General features: G+C 50.0%; 1 protein-coding gene across 3 annotated transcripts in view; it reads left to right on the top strand.

Moving 5' to 3' along the window:
• Nipal3 (NIPA like domain containing 3) overlaps window positions 1-24,023 on the top strand; it is a 63,997-nt gene extending 39,974 nt beyond the window's left edge. For 2 of the 3 annotated variants that reach the window (XM_004637596.3, XM_023722468.1), the window contains 8 exons: window positions 1,768-1,827; window positions 3,718-3,863; window positions 6,554-6,650; window positions 11,089-11,224; window positions 11,902-11,990; window positions 13,898-13,961; window positions 17,214-17,308; window positions 21,776-24,023. In XM_004637596.3, coding sequence (XP_004637653.1) covers window positions 1,768-1,827; window positions 3,718-3,863; window positions 6,554-6,650; window positions 11,089-11,224; window positions 11,902-11,990; window positions 13,898-13,961; window positions 17,214-17,308; window positions 21,776-21,975 — 887 coding nt within the window. In that variant the 3' untranslated portion in view covers window positions 21,976-24,023. Of the gene's footprint in view, window positions 1-1,767; window positions 1,828-3,717; window positions 3,864-6,553; window positions 6,651-11,088; window positions 11,225-11,901; window positions 11,991-13,897; window positions 13,962-17,213; window positions 17,309-18,482; window positions 18,515-21,775 lie in introns of all 3 variants that reach the window. The other variant, XM_023722469.1, reaches the window with a different exon arrangement.
• Window positions 24,024-26,476: the final 2,453 nt, after the last annotated feature.

Below are 26,476 nucleotides of genomic sequence, written 5' to 3'. Positions count from 1 at the left end.
AAAAAAAAGAGAGAGAGAGAGTCAAATTTGTGCCCTTCTTTGCTTTGCCCATTTCTGGGATCTCCAAAGGGGCCTCGGCACCTTTATTTATGGTGAGGACTTGGTGGCTGGGTCTCTAGTGCTTTCAGTATTAGTCCTTAAATCTTTTTTTTTTTCATAATTTTATTGATAAACAGGTAGCAATGAGACAGTTTCAAATCAAATCGGTAGGACAGTTTCAATAACTAACACACTACATATATTCTTCTTAGTGGTTAATTGCTGTACAAGATGCGAACTTGAGATCCTATTTACAAACACCACTAGAACAAATCGTTCTATTCATTAAGAGATTGAATTTTAATAAATAGCCAAATTCTTAAAAGTAATAGACTGAAGTATAATACATAACAAGATTTTAGATATGAGCCACTGAACGTAAGGGACCCTTGCGGGTCCTGAGTCTACCCTCAGAAAATGATATTGAAGTAATACTGAAAGTAATAGCTACCACTCCTTAAGTACTCCTGACCCATCTGTCACTGTTCCAAGGACTTATTAATAACAACTTAGTTGTTGTATATTAAGTCTGTGCCAAATGATTTACATATATTATCTTATTCCATCACCCCCGTAGCTCAGAAAGATAGTTATTCTCAATGCTATGCGAATACACTGTCTCTCAGAAAAAGAGAAAAAAAAATAAATAAGAGGAAGCAGAGGAAGGAAGGGAGAGAGAGAAGAGCCTGAGATGCGGGAGAGGAGAGCAAGAGGACCTGACTCCTAGCATTTGCTGATTTATATGGCAGCAAAATTATTTACTCCTGCTGTGGTTGATTTCAAGCTGCCAGTGATTTAATCAGCGAACCCAGTCTCTGCCTTCTTTTTTTTTTTTTAATGTATTTAGTGCAGGGTCTACAGGGGCTTACTGCACAGATCGGACTCATAGTGATTCTGCTGTTTTCAGCCTCCCAAGTGCTGGGATTACAGGCACGCACCACCATGCCCAGGCTCAATTGATGGCTCAGCATGCCCTGGGAGTGGGGCTGACACGGCACTCTGGGGATTGAACCCCAATCCCTGCGCCTGCCTAAGCAGGAGCTTTACTCCACTGAGCTATCTGGCTGGGCCTCCCGGTCTCCACCTTCTGCTCCTGTGTTGTGGCTCATTTCTGTTACGCTCCTGCTCCATTCTTAGTTTGTGCTACTGCATCTGGATCTAGCCCACTACTGGGTTGTAGACCAGAGAACTAAGGCACAGGGGAGCAACAGCCAGCCAGAGAGGCCACGTGGGCTGGCGAGCCAGGTCCATCCGCTGTGTTGCCAGCCCAGTTTGGCCACGGCAGTCTAAGTCCATCTGTGAATGTGGAAGAAACAGGGACAGAAAAGAACTATGGAAGGAGCATAGTTGAATCGAACAGTCCTGGGTTCAAATCTTAACTCCCCTACTAGCTATATGATCTCAAGTGGGTCCTTCACCCCCTCCAACCACAATGTCCCCGTTTGTCAGGTTTGAACTAGTAACACACCCACCTCCCAGGATGCACGTGTCAGAGATAGTTTCTGTATGTTGCCTGGTGCACAGAGGTACTCAGCACAGTGCTTCCGGCTTTTAGGAGGAAGGAGGCTTAGAGGCTTCTCTTCCTGAGGTAGAGGAACAGGCGTGCCATGGGAGGTGGGGAAGTAGGGAGTTCTAGTAGACATGAGCCAACCCAAAGCGTGTGGGCGAAGGGACCCCTGCGTCTGAGTGACCTCCCCCTTCTTTTCCCTGTGTGTCTTTGTTTTCCAGCTAGTGCCATCATAGGAATCATATTCATCAAAGAAAAATGGAAACCTAAGGACTTTCTGAGTAAGTTCATTGATCTGAGCCCTTCCTTCATTTATACTCCCGCTTCTTATTCACTATAAATGCAGTTCTCCTGGTTGAGGGGCCCTCTGTCTCCTGCCCCACTCTCTCTAGGCTCCTGAGACTGGGTTCCTACATCCGTGGTCCAAGTCAGGCTGATAAAAGCATTACCTAAGATTCTTTAGAATGGACTCCATTCATCCCACCCAGTCAGGAATGCCTGAGCATCTAGGGGGATTTTAGAAGGACACATGCCTTCCCTGTCTGAAGCCATGGGAATAAAATCCAGAGACCAGGTGTTCTGCTTTTTGTCCTGGTACCAGCAGAATTTGGGCCTGGAGCACAGGTATGCAGCCCAATGATCTCTTCACAGCCCACTTGCCCTCATAAATTCCCAGCTGCCAACCTAAGGTACACTTGGCTTTACAGAGGAGAGGTATGTCCTCAGAAATATTACCTAACAGATTAGAGGCAAACAGCTAAACCCCTGGATTTAAACACTTGACAGATTAGCTCCACCCACTGAGAAATGTGGACCAATAGGGAAAAGGCAGAAGTGTTACATTCATGGGAAGTCCCACATGGAATCCTAAGGAGTAGGGAAGAAGGGTTCCCCCACTGTGTCCTACTAAGTGATACATTCTTAATGTAGATGCTGGGTTACAGCAGAATAGATAGGGGTTCCTGCTCTCGGAGACTTTAGTCCAGTATGGGTGCAAGAACAGGGGGGCAGGAGGTATGATAAATAAGTCATTAGCTGAATAAGTAAAATAACTTCTGAGAAAATAGAATGCTTAGTGGCAGATTAAGGAAAGAGGAACATTCTGGAGCCCAGACTGCTCCAGAGTTAGAGTCTCTGAAGATGTGATTTTACCATGGGTGGAATGTGCCACCCAGAGGGAGCGGCAGGTGCCAGTGCCCTGGGGCTGGGACAGTCTTGCGTGTTCAGTGTCAGGCCAATGTAGCTGGAGGGTGGTGGGTGTGGAGAGGCTGACCTCGAGTTCACGTAGATCCTTCTGCCTCAGCCTCCTGCATACTGGGATTACTAACATGCACCACCATGCACAGCTGGGCGCAGCCACTTGGAAAACTGTGTGACAGTAATTCCCAAAACAAACTCCACATTTCCACTGTCCCTGGGGTTACACCGCTGGTTTTGTGCTCCATAGAGATGCACACAGGTATTTTCCAAAGGATACGTGTAAGAATGTCAGAGTGGAGATCCTCCAGCACCCGTGCACGGCGGGTGGAGTACGGACTGTCACTCAAGTGCAGACAGACCTCCCCAACACAGTGCCGAGCCAGCAGAGCCAGGGAACGGTGCATGAAGTCATCAGTGCTAAATACAGATCAGCCAAACTACTGGAGTGCTCATGTCCCAGTCACTTTACACTGGTGGGAGGCTGTAGGATTGGGAAGATGCAAAGGGGATATGGGCTCCTCCTAATGTCCTCTGTCTTGACCTGGCACTGGCTTGGTGGTTGTGTTCCCCTTGTCCCTTGTGAGAGTGCATGCATCATCTTTAGGAAAGCCTTTCTAAGGTTTAAGGTAACATTTAAAGCCAGACCTGGTGGCACACACCTGTAACCCCAGCACTTCGGAGGCAGAGGCAGGAGAATCACTGTAAGTTTGAGGCCAGCTTGGGTGACAGTGAGTTCAAGGCCAACCTGAACTGCGTAGTGAGACCCTGTCTCACAAAGACAAAAAAATTAAAAATAACCTTGAGAGTGATCATTGCTTTTTTAAAGTAAGCAACAAAGCAATAGTGTGGAGCTTGGTGTGGGAATGACTGTCTATGTGTTGAACAAGAAGGATGCTGTTGCCCTGCCAAGAGTTCATCCCCACCTGCGCTTGCCCCTGTGGCAGGTCCCTGATGGCTTGTCCGTCCCACAGGACGCTACATCTTGTCTTTCGTTGGCTGCGGTTTGGCTGTCGTGGGCACCTACCTGCTGGTGACATTTGCGCCCAACAGTCATGAGAAGATGACAGGCGAGAACATCACCAGGCACCTCGTGAGCTGGCCTTTTCTCTTATACATGGTAAGAGTTGGCCCTGGTGCTTCCCTAAGAGGAAAGGACTGGGGGATTGCGTTCCAGGGCTCAGAACCCCAGGCACCCGCAGCGAATCAGAGGTTCCGTGAGTCATGGCTTAAGGCCCAGGATGGGAGACGGCACCCGCCTGAGTACAGAGTTCACAGGAAATGCCGCTTCCCTTGTGTCCCGCGGCTTGTCTAGCACCATGTATCACAGGGTGCCAAGTTTTATGTTTCTGGATGGATATGAAGGTTTGTAAATAGAATACATCTAGGAGGGACTGGGTGGGAAGACAAGAATTCTACGTAGTTGTCTTTGGGAGGTGGAATTAGTGTTCCATTTTTATTTCTTCATCTTTTTATACCATCCACAAGTTCTACAGCAGCCGTTAAAATTTTTTGATAAGAAAAAGAAGATAAAATTGTAAACAGTTCAAGAAGGTTTTTTTTTCTGCAATCACCCAGCAGATAAAACCCAATCAAAAGCCAAGAGATACTCGAGATTCTCGTGAGCCCCTCTTGGCTACACATAAGCCACATCAGGGGACGGCTAAAGGTCCAGCCAAGCTAGTGGTGTAGTCTTACCTTATACCCAGCACTGTGCCAGCTGTGTTTTTATAGCTTATCCAAGTCTCTCCTCAGCCCTGTATAGTGAGTGTTTCTCTCTCCATTTCATGGGTGGGAAAACTGAGGACTGAAGTGAGAGTGGATTTGCACAGAACCAGATATGCAGAAGGACCTGTCTGGCTCTGGTGCCACCGTCCTCCCCAGGCTCTGCAGATATAGGTGTTTGCTGTTCGAGTCTGGTCTGAGCAGGCGCACCCTGGTGTGTCAAAGGTCGCCAGCATCCTTTTCCTCACATGGCCCATGTCATCTCCTTGTCACTACATGGGCCATGTCGTCTCCATGTCCCAGACGTTCCTCTTGGGCATGAAAAAACGTGCCCGGGACAGAGCCAAAGGCCTGCCAAGGAAAGCCTCCCCTGAAGCAGGCCTGTGCTCAGGGAGTCCGGGGCTCCCCGCTGCGTGAGCCGTGTGGCTTTCATCCTCCATTTCCTTTTTTGTGTTGTGGCTCGAAGCACGGACGTAAGGCTGTGGTCAGGCCGTCCATGACTAGCGTGGAAGGTGCCCAGCCTGTGTCAGGTGCTCAGGGATGATTCAGTGCTTCCTCTCCCTCAATGGTGACCTTCAGGCAGAGCAGCCCAACCAGGCTCAGATGCCAAGTGTCTGCTGTGTGCCAGGCACTGGGGACATAAATCAGTGCAGTGAGTCACAGAAGGTCGTGGTCTATCTGGAGACATGGGCAAAGGCACAGCCTCTTAGGATCCTCTGCCAAGTCGAACATTCACTGAAGGATCCTGGAGGATCACCCCAAGATCAGGCTCTCCAGGTGTGCGCACAAGTGGGGGGCGGGCGCCCCGTGAGTGGCTCCTTGTGTGCTTGCAGGGGCGTTCTCCAGCTTAAAGGTAATTAGGACAGCTCCGTGCAACGCGAAGGTTGTAGTAACTGAAAGCAGCCTGGTCCCTAATTGAGCTCTGATACAACAACAGCTAGGTAAAATACGTGCTCTCTGGGACAAAGACCAGGAAGAATTGGGAGAGTGGAAATAGCTTGTGTTTTATGGCCTGTCATTCTAAGGCATTTTAAACTTTCTTTGTTTTGTCTTTTTTTTTTTTAATTTCAGATTGCCCACTACTGCTTCTGCTTTCATTTTGATACTAAATAAACTCTGGGAGGGAGTAGGGCTTGGCAAACATTGCAGAGCCATTACCATCCCTTTACTGTCCCTGGGCGCCAGGGCTGGCTTTCTGTGGGAAGCTCTTGCCAGAAGTCTGGGCCTTGATGTTGGGCACAAGGAAGCTTCTCAGACTCCGGGCTTGCCCTGGCATGCGTAGGAAGTGTCTCCCCTTGGACTTCTCCTGACCCTGGGTACCTGGCCCTGGCCTCAGTGGGGAAGCGCGTGCCCTGGAGCCAGGCTGCCCGGGCTCAAAGCCTGGCTTCTAATTTCTAGCTGGGAGTTGTGATTGTACGTGCTTCATAAAACAATTGAACCGTTGTAACGAGTTTAAGGGTTTAGAACAGTGCCTGGCCTCTAAGAAGGGTCATTAAGTATAAGCCCAAGTAAGGCCCTGTGAGTCTTATGCCTATTAGCCTGTCTCAAGGAGGCAGTAATAAATCTTACAGGCATTTAGTGCCTTGTTCAAGGTCAGGTGATAAGTTTAGCAATGACCCAGGTTCCTTCGTCCAGGTCTCGGAGACTCCTAATCCCTTCCCCTTTCTGCTGCGTCTGAGGTCTGGCTGGGGAAGGGGAATGTGCAGGAGTATTCTTCACCTACTGCTTGGGGAACATGTCTCTCTCCCCGCAATGGCCCCATTTTAACGGGGATACCTGGAGCGGTGAAGCGGGGAGAGAAGGTCTCAGCGGATGCATCTTGGCCGAACTAGCCAGGCAGAGATGAGGTCAGTGACCTCAACCCGAGTTCCAGCCCTAGGTGAACGGATCTCCTGTGTTGTCCGGAGGCCAGATGGGTCCACTCCACCTGCCCCTTTCCCTCTGCATCTGTCAGCACAGTGGGAAATGGAGATTGTCTGACTCCCATCTCCCTCCCAAGTGTCTGTGACTGTGACAAGATCCACATCCGGGCCCCCCTGGGCCTCTCAGGTGGGGGCCCCCTGATCTCCCCTCATCCTTTTGCAGCTGGTGGAGATCGTCCTGTTCTGCTTGCTGCTGTACTTCTACAAGGAGAAGAATGCCAACAACATTGTTGTGATTCTCCTCCTGGTGGCCTTGCTTGGTAAGTGGGGTCTTGGGGGTGGAGTTTAGCCACCAGCAGTAACCCCAGAAGGAGGGGAGGTTTAGTTTCCAGAAGCTGCTTGAGGCCAGCTCGGGGCTGCCATGGTCATCCCTTGGGTCCCTGCTGTTGGGAAACTGTTCCTGTCATTCCCAGCAGTCTCGCTCAAATCCATGGCCTCGCAAGTGTAGCCTGTGTCTGTAGCCCAGAAGGAGCAGACACCCTGTGGGGGCAGGGGTTGAAAGGTGGGTGCATGGCAGTCCCTTTGGGGAACAGCAGTGACAGCAAGGAAGAAGAAAGCAGAACTTGGTGGCTGGGGAGCTGGGAGGTCAGCAACCTCGCCCTGCCCCAGGAGTCAGCCCAGCAGCACAGGTGAGATACAAAGGCAGAAGCAGATTTTTCTCATTCCCTGTCCATTTTTGCCCTTCTAGAGGAATTGGTACTGGGGGAGAAAGGGCTCCTGAGCTGAGTTGGGGCAGAGACATCACTGTGTGTTGCTGTGAATGCTAAATACAGCAGGGGAAGGAGCACAGGCTGCTGGGTGCTGCCCCTTGGGCTACTATGGCCCCCGCCGGTGCCTCTCCCTCTAAGCCACACTGTCCTCGCTCTAAAAATGAGCACACAAGGGCCAGCGAGATGGCTCAGCAGACTAAGCGCCTGCTTAGGCAAGCACAGGGACTGGCCCTGCCCATGAGCACACTGATCTGGCCACGGAGACCAGGCTGGTGGCGCCTACCCGTAATCCCAGCACTGGGGAGGCTGAAAACAGGAGGATCACTACGAGTCCAAGCTGCATAGTGAGACCCTGTACCAAATACATAAAAAAAAAAAAAAATTAAAATTAAAAAAATGGGCACCTGAAGCTGAGTGTGGTGGTGCACGCCTGTAATCCCAGCACTCGGGAGGCTGAGGCAGGAGGATCACCACAAGTTTGAGACCAGCCTGGGCTATAGAGTGAGTTCAAGGCCAGCCTGAACTATGTAGCAAGACCTTGTCTCAAAAAAATAAGTATTTTTTAAATGGGTGCATGAGATACCTGGATGGCAGGGCAGAGAGAGGTCAAGTGAGGTGAACGCACGTGCCCAGTGGGAGTTTATCTCATCTTTCTCAAGGGTCACCCATCACAAGAGGCCATAAACCACACAGCCACATGTCAACACAGGCTTGCATTGTTTTTGTTTTGTTTTGTTGTGGTACCAAGGATTGAACTCAGGACCTTGTGCATGCCAGGCAGGCACTTATGCTGCTGAGCTGTCTCCCTGACCCTTGACTCATTTTTTTATTTTTTATTTTTATTTTTATTTATTTTTTTTGTTGAGTTTTGGTTTTATTCTTTTTTTTTCTTTTCAGAGTTTTATTGATAAACATATAGCAATGAGACAGTTTCAAATCAAATCGAAAGTACAGTTTCAACAAATAATACACTGCATATATTCTTCTTGACTCATTTTTTAAAGATATCTTTATTGAGATAGAATTTATGTACCATAAAATTCACCTGTCCGGTATATGCAAGTCTGTGGTTTCTAGTATGTTCACCAAGTTGTGCAGGTGTCATCACACTCTTTAGAGTATTTTTTGTCGCCCCCAAAATAACAGCTACCCCCATTTGCTCCTCCTTCCAGTCCCACCTGCCTTCTGTCTCTATAGACTCCTTTTTTATTTAATTTATTTATTTAGTTTTTTTTTTTTAAATTTTAGGGAAGGGTCTACAGGGTATTCAGGGTCTCACTACTAGATTGGACTCATAGTGATCCAGCTGTTTACTGCCTCCCAAGAGCTAGGATTACAGGCATACACCACCACATCCAGTCTCAATTGCCGACTCAGCGCGCCCTGGGTACAGGGTCAGCATGGCAGGCCAGGGGATCAAATCCCCAGCCCCTGCACCTAATTGCAGGTGCTTTAATCCCCTGAGCTATTTGGCCAGCCCTTCTATTTATTTATTTAGATACAGGGTCTCAGACTCATAGTGATCTTCCTGTCTTAGCCTCCCCAGCACTGGGATTACAGGTGTGTGCCACCACACCTGGTTTAGGTGGCCAGCACAGCATGCAGTACTGGGGATCAAACTCAGGACCTTGCGCTTGTCAGGCAAGCGCTTATGCTGCTGAACTTTCTTCCCCAGCCCTAGGCTCACCTTTTCAATATATTGTATAAGTGCAGGTGTGTGAAGTATGATTTTTTTTTTTCTTTTTTTGGTGGAACCGGGGATTGAACTCAGGCCCTTACACTTGCCAGGGAAGTGCTTACTCTACTGAGTCATCTCCCCGGCCCCTGAAGTATGATTTAAAAGGCTGGACCCATCGTCACTAATCTACCTCAACATGTGCCCCTGGCTTTGAACACACTTGTCCCACCATTCTTGCCACTTTCTGACGCAGCTCTAGTGGTCCTTTTCCAAGGTGTCTTCAGCTGCACTGTCTTGGCTGCCTCAGTGTCCCGAATCCATTCCAAACATCTACATGTTCTGGTCTTTCGGACTTTGGGGAAGAGCCGGAAGTTGCACGGAACCAGGCCCAGTGGATAAGGAGGATGAAAACACAGCTTAACCTCTTTACCAGCCTGTCTTTACAGAGGATGGCACTTGGCACTGTATTTTTGATCACATCTTTCAGAGTCACTATGAAACAGCTTCCGAAACTGGGACTAACAGTGGGACATGTACGCTTGAGGTGGTGGTGGAATTTTAGGGTTAATGGCAACGTGTCTTTTACAGTAATCATTTTTAATTTAAATATCCTCCACATGTGTTGGTCCCACCTTGTACGAGGTGGCCTTTTGCGACCAGCTTCTGTCACTGTGGTATATTTGGAGCTCATCCAGATCACATTGTGGCTCGGCCCTTGGCCGCTCAGTGACTTTTTTTCAAAGTAGGTGGGAAGGGGGGCCAGGGTGATGGCTCGGTGGAATAAGCGCTTCCCTGGCAAGCGCAAGGGCCTGAGTTCAATCCCCAGTTCCGCCAGAAAAAAAAAAAAAAAATAGGTGGGAAGGATGGCTTCCAGAGCTCCCTCTTTGTGACTAGCAAGGCCAGACCAAGGTGGTGGGCAGCCTCATTCTCACAAGCGAGGACCGTGGTGGAACGGGCTTGTCCTCAGTGGCTGCCAGAGTGGGACACTAGCCTCATGGCTGCTGGCAGGAGAAGCTGACAGAACCCTGAACAGAGCAGTGCAGCCGGGACCAGGGCGCTCGGCCGAGGTCTGATGCTTCACACCAGGACCTGTTTTTGTTCCATGGGGAGAGGTAGCATCGTAGTGGGGAGAGCACGTGCTCCGGGTGTGTGTGGGAAGGAAGTTAGCGAGTTTCTCCTCTGCCTTTTTTTTTTTTTTGCGGAACCAGGGATTGAACTCAGACCCTTGTGCTTGCCAGGGAAGTGCTTATCCTACTGAGCCATCTCCCTGGCCCCTCCTTTTTAGTACAAGGTCTACAGTGTCTCACTACACAGATCGGACTCTAGGGATCCTCCTGTTTTCAGCCTCCCAAGTGCTGCTGGGATTACAGGTGTGCACCACCACGCCCAGTTTCATTCAGCATCTCAGTGCCCCCTGGGGACAGGGCCAGCAAAGTATTCCAGGGATGCTGCTGCACTGTGCCCAAGCAGGCGCTTTAGTCTGCTGAGCTGTCTGGCTGTCCCTTTCCTCTACATTTTATTTATTTATTTTATTTTTTTGCGGAACTGGGGATTGAACTCAGGCCCTTGCACTTGCCAGCAAAGTGGTTATTCCCCTGAACCATCTCCCCGGCCCCTCCTCTACATTTTAAATGACATTCTCTGTCCATGTTTTATAAAGTCCATGCCACATAAATGCAGACTATAAATTTGAGGTAAGTATACACGTATGTGTTGGGACTATGTGTGCATACAGACAGGGTCCCAAAACACCAGAGACTTCTCAGAGTAAAGCAATGTTTTTAAAAATACAAGTTACTTAGCGTTAAGAAGGGCTTGTTCCTAAGCTCTTCACACGCCCTCATGTCTTCCTCTGTTTGCTGTGAAACTAACGTCAAAGGAAGTCCATCTGTCTGTGCAGAGATCCTTGGGCCTCCCTCCAGGTTGTAGGCCCAGTGCCAAGCACTTGAGTCAAAAAACTGGACTATTGTCCACTGGCAATGGCACTCAGAAGTGGTATTTGGGATCCGGGCATGCTGGTGCACACCCGTAACGCTAGCATCTGGGAGGCTGAGGCAGGAGGATGGCCCTGAGTTCAAGGCCAGCCTGGACTACATAGTGAGACCCTGTCTCAAAACAAGAAGTAGCCAGCCGTTAGTGCCTTGTTCTCCTTCCCACTTTGCCATTGCTGCCAGTCAGGGGAGGTGAAGAGACCCAGTCCGTGCAAGTCCCCAGCTACCCTCCTAAGCCTGTGGGGTTATCACTGACTTTTAGGGCCTCGCTCCCTGCGTTTCCCTAAGGCTATTGTGTGTCCTTGGTCCCAATCCTCAGGCTCCATGACAGTGGTGACAGTCAAAGCTGTGGCTGGGATGCTGGTCCTGTCCATCCAGGGGAACCTGCAGCTTGACTACCCCATCTTCTACGTGATGTTCGTGTGCATGGTGGCCACCGCTGTCTACCAGGCTGCGTGAGTAGCAGGCTTTCCCTCCTGGGCCTCACCACATGGATTTTCCAGTGTCTGGGTGCTGATGGCATTGGGGTTTGAAGCCTTGGGAGGGAGGAATGTTCAGAGCACCCAGGCCTGCCATCTGAGGGTGGGGAGAGCTACGAGGGTGCTAGTTTGCCCCAGAGAGATTGGGGATGACTGATTTTTTTTTTCCTCTTTTCCTACTTTTATTGCAATAAGCACATTATTTTTGAACTAAGAAGAAAAATGTTTAGGGGCTGGGAGATGGCTCAGTAAAATAAGCACTTGCCTGGCAAGTGCACGGGCCTGAGTCCAATCCCCGGTACCACCAAAAAAAAAAAAAAAAAAAAAAAGTTTAAACAATTACAACATTGGGCAGAAAGTGATCCAAATATCTGGTGCATGTGGATGGGAACAGAAGTGGTCTTTTCAGTGGACAGGAGATCCCATTTCAGGTGTTAAGAACCTCATGCTCCAAAGTGTGAGACCCAGAAGGCATGGCCCTGTTGGCCTCGGGGCATGAACCACACATAGACCTCCAACCCAGCGACCTAGGGTGTCCATGACACAAGGACGGCTTTGGTGTGAATCTGAGGGACGCTTCTCCCCACATTCCAAGCCACACTGCACCCTGCCAGCCTCTCTGCGCCCACTGACCTGAATGCTTTTGGTCACAGGTTTTTAAGTCAAGCTTCACAGATCTATGACTCCTCGCTGATCGCCAGTGTGGGCTACATCCTGTCCACCACTGTGGCTATCACAGCAGGTAAGGCTGACCTAGAGCTCCATTTCTGTCTTCTGCCTGTGGGGTTTTCGGAGGGTGGCCAGAATGTAGAGCCAGAGATACTGGGTTTGCAGCCCGGCACTAATGCATCCTTACTGTGTAGCTCTGGGAAAATCACCTAATCTCTCTGTGCTTCAGCTGCACATTGCCTGAATAGGAGTAATAATGTGTCCTACGATGGCAGTATGTACAATCCGCAGCTCTGCTCCGTTCTGCCTGTGGCTCGCAGGCAAGGTTTCTCCGGCAGTTCTGCCCATCTCGTGCCGACTCCACAGCCCCCACTGGCCGAGTGACCGTGAACCTCTCCCACCCAGCATTCAGAGCTCATGAGTACTTGAACCATCCACAGGGCCATAGGTGCTCAGTAAGTGGTCGCCACCATTGTTGGATCCCTGTTTCCTCTCTCTCTAATTTTTTTTTTTTTCATCTTTATTCTGAAGTGAATTCAGAGGCTTCAGGCATTATCACTGAGGGTGTGTCTGTTTGCTTGTTTTCCGGTACTAGGGATCGAACCCACAATCTTTGCACTGAGCCATGGTGTCTGTCTATCTGTTTAAATTTTGAGACAGGGTCTTGCTAAGTCACTAAGTTGCCCAGGCTGAGCTCCTTTCTGTTCCTCCTGCCTCAGCCTCCCAGAGTGCTGGGGTTATAGGCCCGTGGCTCTGTTCAGGCTTGTTTTTAAGTGGCAGTGACACTGAAATCTTCAGGGAAAAGGCTGCTGAAAATGCACGGCTGCCTTGCAGAAGGCCTGGCTACGTGCTCTGCCCTGTGCTTGGCACAGGTGGCCCTTGGTTCCCAGGGGCAAGGATGGGCGGGGGCACAGCCTTCCAGGACCTGCACTGAGCAGGACCAGGTATCAGGCTGGGTGCTGACACCCCCTCCCTACCCTTCCTAGCTGGGAGCTAAGCTAAGTCCTGGTCCAGAGCCGTGGCCTGAAAGCCAAAAAACCCAGTCATGGCTGAAAGGGACAGCAAATGCTGGTCGACTCAAAGATAGGAATCAAGTGAGGGGCTGGGAGCTCAGGAAGCCACGCAGGAACTCCATCAGGTGGAGGCTGGTAGCCAGGCAGGGGGAATCAGGCCCCTCAGTCCACACCAGGAGTGAGCCTGCTGACGGGCCTGTGCTGGCTATACAAGGCCTAACAGCTTTAGGATATAAGCAGGGCCATTTGTCTGCCTTTTGCCCCCACTTTGAATTTTTGAGACAGGATCTCACTATGTACTTCAGCCTGGCCTTGAACTCACTAAGTAGCCTAGGCTGGCCTTGAACTCACAGCAGTCCTCCTGCCTCAGCCTCTTGAATGCTGGGGTTACAGGCATGAGCCACCATATGTGGCTTATTTATTCTTTTTAACAGAGGTGGTGGAGGATCGGAGATGTATAGATGAACATGCACATCTGTGTGTGTATAAAAACTGGTAAATAAATAAATATTTTTTGTAAATGGCCTGGGGATGTAGCTCAATGCAGAAGCCCTGGGCTCAATCCCCAGTACTGAAAGAGGAAAAAAAGTTAAAGTCCATGGTTTCATCAGTCGCTGTCATTTTCCTGGTTTGGATCATACCCTGTGGCCTGAAAGCTAGAGGACAGGTGCGTGGGTGCTGTGTGCTATTTTGGGGAGTCTAATGTGATTTCAAAATAAAAAGTCAGAAAAAAAAAAAAAAAGATGGAAGTAAGAGCAGCCGAGAGGCACAGAGAGACGCAGGCAGTCTGTTCCTGCAGGTGGTCCGTAGCCCGTTCTTGAGCTGTTTTATCGGCACAGGCATCGTCACCATATTTCTGACCACTCTGGTTTCGCACAGGGAGGAGAGCTTAGCCCGACCCGAGTCCGCCCGGCACACAGGCGCTTGGGAAGCAGCTCACACGTCTTTTCTGTTGCTCACCATCCAGGTGCCATCTTTTACCTGGACTTCGTCGGGGAGGATGTGCTGCACATCTGCATGTTTGCCCTGGGGTGAGTCACCTGCTACCGCCTGGGCTGTGCACGCAGCAGTCCTTGAAGGCAGGTGGCCCTGTGCCTGGGGTCGCGTCGGCTCTTTACAGTCCTTCCTTCAGGGTCATTTGCAAAACCCAGTAGGATTATTAATCTCCCGGGCTGCTGAGAAGACAAGGAGACCGGCCACTGCCTGTCACTCTGAGCAGTGTGTCAGTGTCAGGGACAATGTGAACATCAGTAGTAACTTCGAATGAGCACAATTTTAGAAGCAGTGTTCCAATGGTAATCATGTGTCTCGAAAACATCTCAGGGGACACAGAGATAACGAGATGAGTCTACATATTGATTCTTAATTTGTTGTATGTGTAAGTTAACAATCAGGAGCAGCCCAGATGGCCAGCAGTAGAACACGGGCTGAAGTAGTGATGGTGTCATGGTTTATGAGGTAACATGGTATATTCATGGTGTATTCAGATAACAGAGCACCAGGCCACCATTTTGAAAGTAGAGGCCAGCCCATAGGTAAAACAACATCAAGGATACACTGAGTGAAACACTCTCACAAATATTACAAACTTTTTAAAACTTGTGGCTTATCCTTAAAAAGGAGCAGGGATGAGCTTCCACTTATAGATTTTAACCCTAAGGAATGAGTGCAGCTTTCCTTCAGCAAAGTCTGCAGCTGATTTATTCCTGATCAACCCAAACTGCAGACAACCTGAATGGCTACTGGACAGGAGGGTGAAGGAAAAATCACAGGATATTAAGACAGTGGATTCTACACAGCAGTTAATGGGGGCCGGGGAAATGGCTCAATGGAATAAGCGCTTCCCTGGCAAGCACAAGCAAGGGCCTGAGTTCAATCCCCGGTTCTGCCCCCCTCCAAAAAAAACCTAGTGAACTAGTATGTGTGATAAAGTAAGTGGGTCTTAGAACCTACATTGGTGTCAAAGAGCACACGCCACAAGAGTCCACTCCCAAGAATGGGAGGAGAAGCAAACCTATTCCATGCTGTAGCTCAGGCGGTAGCTAGCTATGATGCGGAGGAGACCCGTGGGAGGAAAGAAAGATTTCTGCTTTATCTTGGGGTGTGATTATACAAGTGTTACCTCCAAGCAAATGCTATCCAACTGATTATTTAAGGCTTGGGATGTTTTGTTTTGTTTTATTTGTTTTCCTTTTCCGGTACTGAGGTTTGAACCTAGGACCTTTACCCTGGGCCACATCCTCAGCCCTTTTTTGTTTGTGTTTTTATTTTGAAACAAGGTCTCCCTAAGTTGTTCAGGCTGGGCTCAAACTTTTTTTCAGTTTTAATTTTAATTTTTTGATACAAGGTCTCACTATGCAGTTCATAGTGAGAACTGTATCCTCCTGTCTGATCCTCCTGTCTCACCCTCCCCAGTGCTGGGATTACAGGGGTGCAGCACCATGCCTGATTCCAGGACCTGTGTGGCCTGGGGGGGTTCTGGGGATCAAACTCGGGACCTTGTGCATGCCAGACAGGCATTATGCCGCCAAGCTATCTCCCCAGCCCTGGGCTCAGACTTTCAACCCTCCTGCCTCAGCCTCCAGAGTGCCACCATACCCAGCTGGTTGGTTCTTTTTGGTGTGTGTAAATTACACCTCAGTTTTTATTTTCTCTTATTTTTAATAGGACAGTTTCAATAATCAATACATTGTACATTGTTATCTTCTTAGTGGTTATCCATAGTACAAGAAGCAGACAGGATATCCTGTCCAAACACTATTTTTATTTATTTATTTATTTATTTATTTATTTATGAGAGAGAGAGAGAGAGAGAGAGAGAGAGAGAGAGAGAGAGAGAGAGGCCAGCTCAGCCCACCAGGGGGCAGGGCTGGCTGGCATGTAGTGCTGGGGGATTGAACCGCGGTCCCTGTGCGTTGCTAAGCTTGTTCTAAGTAGGTGCTCTAGACCACTGAGCCATCTCTCCAGCCCCCAAACACTATTAGTACACATCTTTCTTCTCACTGAATTAAGTGAAAGTAGCTATGTATCTATCCTATTTTGTATATACAAATACAAGATGTTCTTTCCTTTGTATCCCCTTTTTTTGTTTAGTCCTGTCAGAGGTGGGTATTGTATTGGCATCTAAATACTGTAGATGCTTGAATTCAGCTAAACAATCCAACACTGTCTAGAGTCTATAGTATTAGTGGGTTATCCTCAGAAGTTATTGACTTGAGCCTTTTACAGCTCATCTTATTAATATGGTTTTACTTTATATACCTCGTTTTTATCCTTTTCTGCTGGATGGTTAAGACCAAGATAAAGCAAGACCTATGTAAAAAGAAATGTAACTTTTGTGTCTAACAAGGTCAGTCAAGTACCCTCAGGATTTATCCTGTAGCTTTGTATGCACTTTGTAGATCCTTTGTCAGTGGCAGCCATGAGGATGAGTCACAGCCATTGCTTGACCAATTTGCTGCCTGTGAAAGCCTGAGAGAATGTTTTCTCTCCATGTGACTCTCCCCAGGCACACTATAAATCATCAGTCACATTCCTCTGTGGCTCCATAATCTCCTTGATCAGAAAATTTGGGGCACGGCACACCTCAGTTTTTAGAAACTGTGTTTGTTCATGTAAGTTTATGAGGGGGAAAAAAAAACTCCAGAAAAAAAATATATACCTACCTGAGTGTTAGAACTGGGGGTATAGGGCCGGCCAAATAGCTCAGTGGATTAAAGCGCCTGCAAGCAGGTACAGGGCACAGGGGTTCAATCCTTGGGCCTGCCTTGCTGGCCCCGCCCCCGGGGCGTGCTGAGATGGCAGTTGGTGGTGAGACTGGACTTGGTGGTGTGCGCCTATAATCCCAGCACTTGGGAGGCTGTAAAGAAGAGGATCTACACAGTAAGACCCTGAACACCCTGTAGGCCCTTCCCTAAGATACAGGAAAAAAGGAAGGAGGGGGTAATAGGAACTTCCCAATTTTTACTAACTTGTACTTTTTCATACTAATGTAGTCATTGAATTTGGGTCATAAAGAAATTTGCAGAGAACATTTTTTAAAGCAAGGTTCTAGAAGTATTGGCTGCTTAGACATGAAAGAGTTTTGCCAGATTCTAATATATTCATATTCTCACCTAACGGGGTGGGCCTGGGGGTGTGCGGCTGGGGTGATTCAGCTTGGCATCTGTGGCCCTCGGGGCTTCTCTGCAGAGCAGCCTCCTCCCTTCCTGTCACCACCGCTGCCATCAGGGTCCCTGTCAGCCTCCTCCTCCGCCCTCACTTCTCTTGTCCTCCCTCCTCAGGTGCCTCATCGCCTTCTTGGGTGTCTTCTTAATCACCCGGAACCGGAAGAAGGCCGTTCCGTTTGAGCCCTACATTTCCATGGATGCTATGCCAGGTACCGTGGCGACCCCGCGTGTCCAGCCAGCCATGTGCAGAGGGACCACAGCTTCCTGTGGGAACCAGGACAACTGGCTCTGGGCAGGGCGCGGGGAAGGCGTGCTGTGTCTCACCGTGTGGCTGTTCTCTCGCTGTCTTTTTTTTTTTTTTTCTTTCTTTCTTTCTTTTTTAATCTCGCGCAAAAGAGGAGGCCACGGCAGGGGCGCCTCTGTTGGCTCTGAGCACATCTCACCAGTTCCTGTGTCTATTTTGAGATCTTTTCAAGAAAATCCTGATTCACACTGGACATCATTATGATCTGTAGCACCAGGCTCCGGGCCTGCAAGTGGAAAACTCCATCCATCTAGTTGCAGTCGAGTGATCAGCGAGGGAAATGGGATGAATGAAATGCACTGGCTGCACTCCGCAGGGAGTGGCCAGCCCTCCCTTGCCAGAGCGCTAAGGGGTCTCAGAGCAGCACAAGTCTTCAGGCCTTCTGGCCCTGACAGTAATGCAGGCAGCTCAGCCAAACACCGCACAATCGATGAGGAGGAGTGAGTGCTGGGAGAGCTCCAGGCTGCCTGTCCAGCCTCAGGGGCATCAGGCAGGAGAATGAACACCTTGAACCAGCCCCAGCTAGGTTTGCTGACCGAAATTCTGCAGGTGGCCAGTGACCTGTAACTCAAAATTAATTTTTATTCTAGATAGGTGCAAAGAGACTCTCTCCAAAACATAACCGCCCATTGTTCATTAATGCAATCTAATGAACAAAATTTAGACAGCACAGAGGGCACAGACAGCTGCTTAGTCCAGAGTGGCTCCGAGCCCAGAGCGCCGTGATGCAAGCGTGTTCTCAGGGTTGGCCGAGGCGCTCCCATCGCAGATGACCCCCATACATCAGTTCATGGCCTCCTTTTTATGTTCTTTGCTCGTCTGGTGCCATCAAGCTGTTGTTGGCCATCTTGCTGCACCCAGCCTCCCGCAGTGCAGCGACTCCATGCCCATCTCCTCCTCTTCCCTGCCTGTGCAGATTGCATCTGAAGGCACAATGAGTGAGCTCCGAGGTTGGGACTTGAGGCTTTTCCCAGGAGCTAAGCGCATGGGTTTTAATGCATGGATTTTTAAACATCTAATCTGGCTGCTCCGATGCCTTTTTTGCTTACTTCCTTGTTTCTTGGTTGTGTTCCGGATAGATGAGGGCGCTGGATAGCTGAATTCCAGATAGGTGAGGTGTCAACTCTGTGTGTGCAAATATGTGTATGTACATGTGTATTTGTGTGCCTGTGAATTGTACGTGTGTATATCTATATTAGTGTTTGGGTGTACATGTATATATATACACAGACGTACTTTATGGTGGTGAGTAGAAGGTAATCTCAGGTAATCTTAGATATCAGCATTCTGTGGCCTGTTTGTGGGTGTGGCTCTTGGCTTTCTCTTTGTACCTTGTGGCCAGTGGGAAATCAGATGTTGACGGAGGGGGACCCAGTCCTGTCACAGCAGTTGTCAGGACACTTCTGGTTACATAGCTGGGCCTGGAGTTCAGGGCACCTGGACTCAAATCCCGGCTGTGCCCTCCCCCTGCCACGTGGCCTTCCAGGGCCGCTTGTTCTCACTGTAAGCTGGGATTCCCACATCCGGGTGGCGGGTTCACACATGCAGAGGCCCCTTGCACTGTGTCTGGGACATGGTAGATGCCTGGTTATATTTGGTTTCACTTCCCTTTTACTTTAACGAACTTTGAAAGTTTCAAACACTTGTTTGACCCGGTGCCAGGTGGCACCGGCAGGATAGAATGGCCTGATCCGCTGGGTTTAGGCGGAGGTGCTTTTCCCGCTACCTGGTACACAAGAGGAACTGGCCTTTCGTCTGTCTAGGTTGGCGTGACAGGCCAGTAGCTGTTGTCAGGAGGTCTTCAGGCCTTCAGTTCTCAACATGTCAAAATTTGGAGAAGTTTCAAATATCAAAAGCTGACCTTTATTTTCGGAGGGTGTTTGTTTTGTTTTTGTTTTTCTTTTCGTGCAGTGCTGGGGATCAAACTCAGGGCCTTGCACATGCCAGGTGAGTGCCCTGCTGCTAAGCTACCTCCCCAGCCCCCAAAGCCTTTTTAAAAATGAGAAGCTGGGCCTGGTGGTACACGCCTGTGAGCCCAGTACGCAGGAGGCTGAGGCAGGAAGATGGCTGCAAGTTCAAGACCAGCCTGGGTTACGTAGTGAGTTCAGGATAAGCCCGGGCTACAGAGCAAGACCCTGTCTCAGAAGAAAACATGAGAAAAAGAGGAGCAGCCCACCCTCTGGGAGCTGGCCTGGTGTCTTTCAGCTGCTCTGATGTCACAGGCTGGATAGATGCCCTGTCAGTGAACACCAATATCAGACAAGGCCCCCGTGACCCTGATTGGTCACCACCCAAACAGGACCACTCCCTGAAGTCCCAACTGAGATGGAATGTGAACGTTGTCCAAGCCACCAACTCCCTTCCTCCATCCCTCTCCCAGATCCCCCAGGCCACGCCCAGGTCTCCTTCCTCACAACCCCCATTCACACTCCATGTCTTCCCTTGGTGCATGTCTCTCTCTCTCTCTCTCTTTTTTTTTTTTCCAGAACCGGGGATTGAACTCAGTCCCTTGCGCTTGCCAGGCAAGTGTTTATTCTACTGAGCCATCTCCCCAGTGAACCGGGGATTGAACTCAGTCCCTTGCGCTTGCCAGGCAAGTGTTTATTCTACTGAGCCATCTCCCCAGTTGCTGACGTCTCAGTGCAGAGTCAGTGAGCCCCAGTTTGTTAGACTGGCGGTGGATTCCTGGTTGTCTTTGTCTGAAGGACACAGACAGAATTGAGCAGCCAAATGGGGGTGTCTGTCTTTTCTCCTCAGTCCCTGCTCCCCACATCAAATCCCCACCATTGACACTGGCTTCCAGATGACCAGCTGCTGCACCTTGTGAAAGGTGGAAGCAAGGGGCTGCTCAGGGGGGTCTCCTCAGGCCATTAGCAGATTGGGAAGACCCAGGTGCTGCTGATCTCTCACACACACACACACACACACACACACACACACACACAGATCCAACTCGCAGTGATCCTCCTGTTTTCGGCTTCCCAAGCACTGGGATTACAGCCGTACTCTACCTTGTCCAGTCTCAATCGCCATCTCAGCGTGCCCTGGAGACGGGACCAGCATGGCCAGCCTGGGGAGGTGCTGATATTAGATCCCAGCTGTGTGACCATGAGAAATCGGCTCACTGCTCTCCGTCTCTGTTTTCTTATCCAGAAAGTGAGAATGGGCATGCATCTTGGTCACAGAATTGTTTGGGGACTAAGTACAGGTCTCCAAGGGAGGCCACACAGCATTCCTGGTTTGTTTGTTTTTTTCTTTTGAGTTTTTTTCCTGCTTGCTTGTTTGGTTTGAAGGTGCCACGCCCCCACCCCAACCCCCTTTTTTCTTTTTTCCTGAGATAAGATCTTACTAAGTTGCCACATTGATTGAGTTGGGTTTGAATTTTTGATCCTCCTGCCTCAGCCTCCCAGAGTGAGGCTGGGACTCTAGGAATGCGCCACCATGCCTGGCCGGTATACCACTGTGTAAACACTCCTGCACTGTAGCTGTTACCGGGACAGCCAAACCCGGTGCCTCCGGCACATCAGGCAGCCGGGTGCCAGCAAAGCTCTAGGAAGCCATGGTGTTTTCTTCTCATTTTGCCTGCAGGTAGGCGAACTCGAAGAGCCTTTATTCCCTGGCCTCAAAAGTAAACGAAGCCCTTCCTGACAGGAGAAATTGTAGGGAAAGCCCCAGGAGGAAAAGATGGAGGTCCATGCCCTCAGATGTCGGTAGAAACCCAACATCATATACCCAGAATAGGTAGAATCATAAAATCAGGCCAGGTGTGGTAGCCCCACCTACAATCCTAGTACTCTGGAGGCTGAGGCAGGAGGATCCTTGTAAACTGAGACTAGCCTGAGCTACAAAGTGAGCCCAAGGTCAGTTTGACCCTGTCTCAAAGAGACAAAAAAAAAAAAAAAAGTGAAAATCACACTTCACTCTGCATAGCACCAGGGATGTTGGTGCTGAAGGTCAAACCCTTCCTCATGGGACCTGTCACTTACTAGTGACAAAGTCCTCTGGTCCTAAGTTGATTGACCAGTGCTGTGTGGGCATCTACCACATCCAAAACACAGCGCCCTTCCCACCCCGCGTGCATCCCAACGCTCCGCTCCCCACCTCCTCCCAGCCCAGCAGGTGGGAGGTTCCTCCTGGCAGGGGCTGGTCTGGGCAGCAGCGCACATTTCCTGGAGCTGTGCCCCTGTTGCTTAGCAACTGTAATATTTCTAGTGTGTACTAATGGGTGTTTGCTTGAATCTGAAGCACTGAGGAAACTGACCGTGCGCATGACCAGCCCCTGTGCTCCCTGGGTGGTCAGCAGTGGGACAGAGCAAGGTGGCTCCCCTGGCCCTGCCACCCTGTCCTGACAAGGAAATGGGTTTCATTCCAGGTATGCAAAACATGCACGACAAGGGCATGACAGTCCAGCCTGACCTCAAAGCTTCTTTTTCCTACGGAGCCCTGGAAAACAATGACAACATATCTGAGATCTACGCCCCTGCCACACTACCAGTCATGCAAGAGGAGCACAGTTCCAGAAGCACCCCTGGGGTCCCTTATCGTGTCCTGGAGCACAGCAAGAAAGAATGAGCCACCTTCAGGTGACCCGCCTTTCCCTAACTGTGCAGGCCGAGCCAGAGGTGGCTCTGCCCTTCATTCTGAGATTTGCCTTCCCGTCCTACTTCCTAGACTGCAAGTTCTGTGGAACTGCAGCAGATCTTAGAAAGCCTTGGTCTCTGGCAAGAACACCACATTCCCTTGGTCTTGGAAATTTCAAATGGAGACAAGGGCGGGGCTGCTTAGCCTAGAGGGATTAAAAGCCCTTTCTTCTCCTCCAAAATGGTCACTGGGGCCCCCAGCCAGTGACCAAAGCCAATGCCACATTCTTCAGAGTGATGGCAAAACAGAGGCTCCACCCTGACTTCAGTCCGGAGACAGTGAGTGCTGGCCTCCCTCCCCCTCACATGCATGCCTGTTTTAGACAGTATCTGAGCCCCTTTTCACACGGCGCAGTGGGCCAGCCCTGAGCACATACTCATTGGCATCTCGGCAGTGTCCACCTGCCCTCTGTTTATGCCCCTCCAATGAGGATGGATGGCGTGTGTTTTTAGTTTTCATTGGTTTGGTTTGGTTTGGTTTTGGAGACAGGGTCTCACTTTGTAGTTCGAGACTTGAACTCTCTGTTCTGGTTGTCTCTGAAAACAAACCTGGTTCTGGCTCTCTGTGAGGTACTTGGCCTCGCCCCCTCCTAGGAACTGGGAAGTCGACAGAGGAAAGAGGAAAATAAGAGGGACGGGAGCAAAGGGGTGAAGATACATACCCAAGCCCCTAGGAAGAAGAGCCCCTCTAATTTTCCTGCCCCTCCTCATAAACAAGAGGTGGGAAACCTGGCTCTTCGTTGGATTACATTTTCCCTGCACACTGGCCCCCTCTGGGAAGATGGGGGGTCCGCTCGCTGTGAAGCCAGCCTCTCCGCTTCCCTTGCACCCCTCCTTTGTGGACCCACCAACCAGGCCAGAGCTGTTGGCTCACTTCCCTGCAGTTGGGAGTCCGTCTGGGTCTCTGGCTCTGAGTGCTGTGAAGTAGAGACCAGCACTCAGAACTTGTCCTCTGGGCCAGCCATGGCGAACCTGTGGCACGCTTACTGCAGCAGGCTGTTATCGGTGAAAGCTCTACAAGGTTCACCATTGCTGCTGCCCCGGGCTGTGCGCTTCTGCGAATGGCAGGGAAAGGTCTGCAAACTTGAATAAGGGTGAGGATCTCCTGGGGGGTTAAAATGCAGATTCTCATACCCCCAACTATAGAGACTCAGGGTAAGTAGGACTGGGGTGGAACCTAAGGGTCTGCCTGCATTGTTAAGTGGCACCACTGGGGATTCTGCTGTAAACAGCTGGAGGTCACACCCCTCAAATCCTACTAATGGGAAAAGCCAGCCACTAAGACCCCCCAGGGCCCACGCCCTCCTGCCATGAAGTTAGAATTCCACTCCGAATCCTCTTAGGATGCTCTGATAGGGGAAGCATGCCCCCTCCCCCAGGATCTGTGGCGTTGCTCCACTAGTAAATACCACTTAGAACTAGCTCGCGGCCTCCCAAGGCAGCCTTGAACTAACAGGCAGGACGCCAGTGTTAACAGACAGTGTTACCCAGCGCTTACCGGATAGATTGCATTTAGTACTCATTCTGATCCTGACTTCCCAAGCTCTGCCAACCTGTCGCCTGTGATAAGCACTTCATGTTTTGTCTTAGCCACCTTTGTATTGTGTATTAAACACCCAAGAAGGCACCAGATAAGGAGCTTTACCCCTTAGCTGAGTACCCACTGGGTTCAACAACATTTTCGAGACATTTACTGTGTATTAAGCATGTAGAGGAAAAAGCTACCAACATAAGACATGGTCTCTGCCATCCAAGCCAGCAGGAGACACGGATGTCCAGCGGTCTCTGGCAGGGTGGGCAGTGACAGGAAGTGACAGTCATGGTGGCCCTGAGTCCAAAGGGGTGTTCAGAATTAGAGATGATTTGGTTTCCACTGACATGTAGTGGCAAAGCCAGCTAGGATTTGCTAGGACTAGATGGTGGGATGATGCTCCCTCCAGGCGAAGGGGCCACAGAGATTAGGAGATGGGGTAACAAAGACGAGCCCCCGAGAGCATCAGTGGAGGCTGAACGCCCGGCCAGGACGTGTGAGCCTCTGATGGGTCAGGAGGCAGAGAGCCGCAGGAGCTGCAGAGACGGGAAAGGCGAGCGTGTTCCCCGTGGGGGAAGCAGTTGAAGGGGTGAGCAGGCCACCTTTCGAGGTCGAGCTCTGAGCCTGGAAGAACAAAACATACAGGGAAATTAAAATCAGGTTTCTCCCGTGTCCCAGCATTCCTTGTTTCCCAAGCGATTTTTCTAAGGCCTGGGGGTCAGGGTACAATGGACATGAAGGTGGGCCTGAAGCTAGGGAAACACGTTGAACCCAGGGATCGTTAGGAACTTGGGGTACGTTCCTTGAACCCCTTTCCTGTCTCATTATGGGCTGTTCGTGGGGCCTTAAACCAGCCGGGTTTCAGGAGATGAACAGACAGAAATGTGCTGTTATCATTAGGTCTGCTGCAGATCAAGGGGACAGGGACAGCCAGGAATCTCCCTGTGGCCTGGGCAGCCCCCCCTACCTTTGGGTGCAGGGCAGGGAGATCACCCCACAAAGCTGGACCACATAGGCTGAGCAGAAAGTGTTACAGTGGTTTCCTGAGTAGAGGCAGTGGTTTGGCCACATGGACAGTGGGCTAGCACAGGACCTGTAGAGCCTGGTCCCCAGACTTGCAAAGTGTCTTGGGCTCAGTGAGTGCAGGCTCTGGCCCCAGGTGTGAGGGCACCATCCATTAGTGGCTACACATCCGCTCTGGCTGCATGTACATCCCTGCCACTCTATTTCCCTTGTGGGCCCGACATCCCCATGCCCACTTGATTTCTCCAAGCCTCTCTCTCCTCCCCAGGTAGGGAAGCCAGATACCCAAAGCACGCTCATCCACAGGTGTTCTCTGGCCTTCTGCGCCTGCCCGTACTTTTCATTTTACCCCACAGGCTGGGGCTCTGAGTGCTCTGTGTACACTGGTGCCTTTGAGGATGGGAGTCTCCCAGACCTGCCCAACATGCTGCAGGTCTGAGGATGCCCTCGCTTTAAGCTTTAGTTGGTGGAGGATTGCGGGGTGGAGTGGAAGGCTAAGGAGGGGAGGGGGGCCTGCTATCTCCTTTGCTTTTCTTGCGGCAGCCAGTTATCCAGTGGCACTGTGCAGACACAGGAGCCATCCGAGTGGCATTAGGGAACCCGCCCTGCATCCTCCTGGATTTCTGGTCCAGCCCTGGCTGATGGACCAAAAGTAGCTTATGTGTTTCTCTAAGAAGCTACATGAATGATGTCACAGTAGAATATATTCTATTGGATGCTTATATTTTGTTAACTTCATGGCTAACATGGCATGTCTTATTTTTCAAAAAAAAAAAAAAGTGTACTAGGTGCAGATAACATTATGAAGTGTATTTAATTAAAAAATTCTGTGCAGTACATGTGGACTTGGAGTCTTATGTGTGGTTCATATTTTGTAGAGCTGTGTAGAAGAAACTGACTGAATAGAACTTCTTGTGATCAGAGAGCTGCCAGGTATGGCAGCCACTCTGCCTGGGGACACTGAGAGTGACCAAGGGACTCAATCGCTAATTTTCTTAATTTAAGCCTCCGTACATAAACCCAAGCGTGGTGGTGCACGCCTGTAATCCCAGCACTCTGGAAGCTGAGGTGGGAGAAGCGCCATAAATTGAAGGCCTGCCTGGACTGCGTAGGGAGACCTAGTCTCAAAATTAATTAATTCCTCGTAGATAACTAGTGGCTGTTACATTAACATTGCAGCCCAAAATATGCCTGTGTTTGCTGTGGAGGCCGAATTAACACACACCCTCCCCACAGTGGTTAAAAGCAGAGGCTCTGCCTATACTGCTTAACTTGGTGGGGGGTTTTGTGTGTAGTGGTGGGATTGTAGCCCACTTATACCACCGAGCTACATTCCTAGCCACCCTCCCTTTTTTTTTTTTTTTTTTTTTTTTTTAACTGGTAGAATTTTATTTTTTTTTTTTTTTAAGACAGGGTTTTACTGTGTAGCTCAGGCCGGCCTTGAACTCCTGGGGAGCCTCCTGCCTCAGCCTTCCAAATGCTGAAATTACAGGTGTGTGCCACCAGGCCCAGTTCCCCCCTCCGACCCTGTGCTTTTTTTGAGAGAAGATGTCACTAAGTGTCTGGGGCTGGCCTCAAATTTGCAACCCTCAGCCTCTGTAATAGCTGGGATTACAGATGTGCCCCACCATGCCGGGTAGATACTTGTTTTGTTTGGGATTGAACTCAGGACCTTGTCCTTGCCAGGAAGATGCTTATGCTGCTAGCTCCCCGGCCCTGGTATTTGTTTTTGAGACAGGCTGGCTGTGTAGCCCTCGATCCTTCCTGCCTCAGCTGCCTGAGTGCTGGGATTGCAGGCCTCTGTACACCGCCATGCCTGGCTCAAGGGTTAATTCGGTGAGTAGCTGAACAGCAGACTCAGGTGGGTCTGTCAGCCGCA

The sequence above is a fragment of the Octodon degus genome, unplaced genomic scaffold (assembly GCF_000260255.1).
Source record: "Octodon degus isolate 3935 unplaced genomic scaffold, OctDeg1.0 scaffold00092, whole genome shotgun sequence".
Classification (NCBI taxonomy): Eukaryota; Metazoa; Chordata; class Mammalia; order Rodentia; family Octodontidae; genus Octodon; species Octodon degus.
Note: the sequence above shows the minus strand (reverse complement) of the source record. Positions and strands in the feature narration are given on the sequence as shown.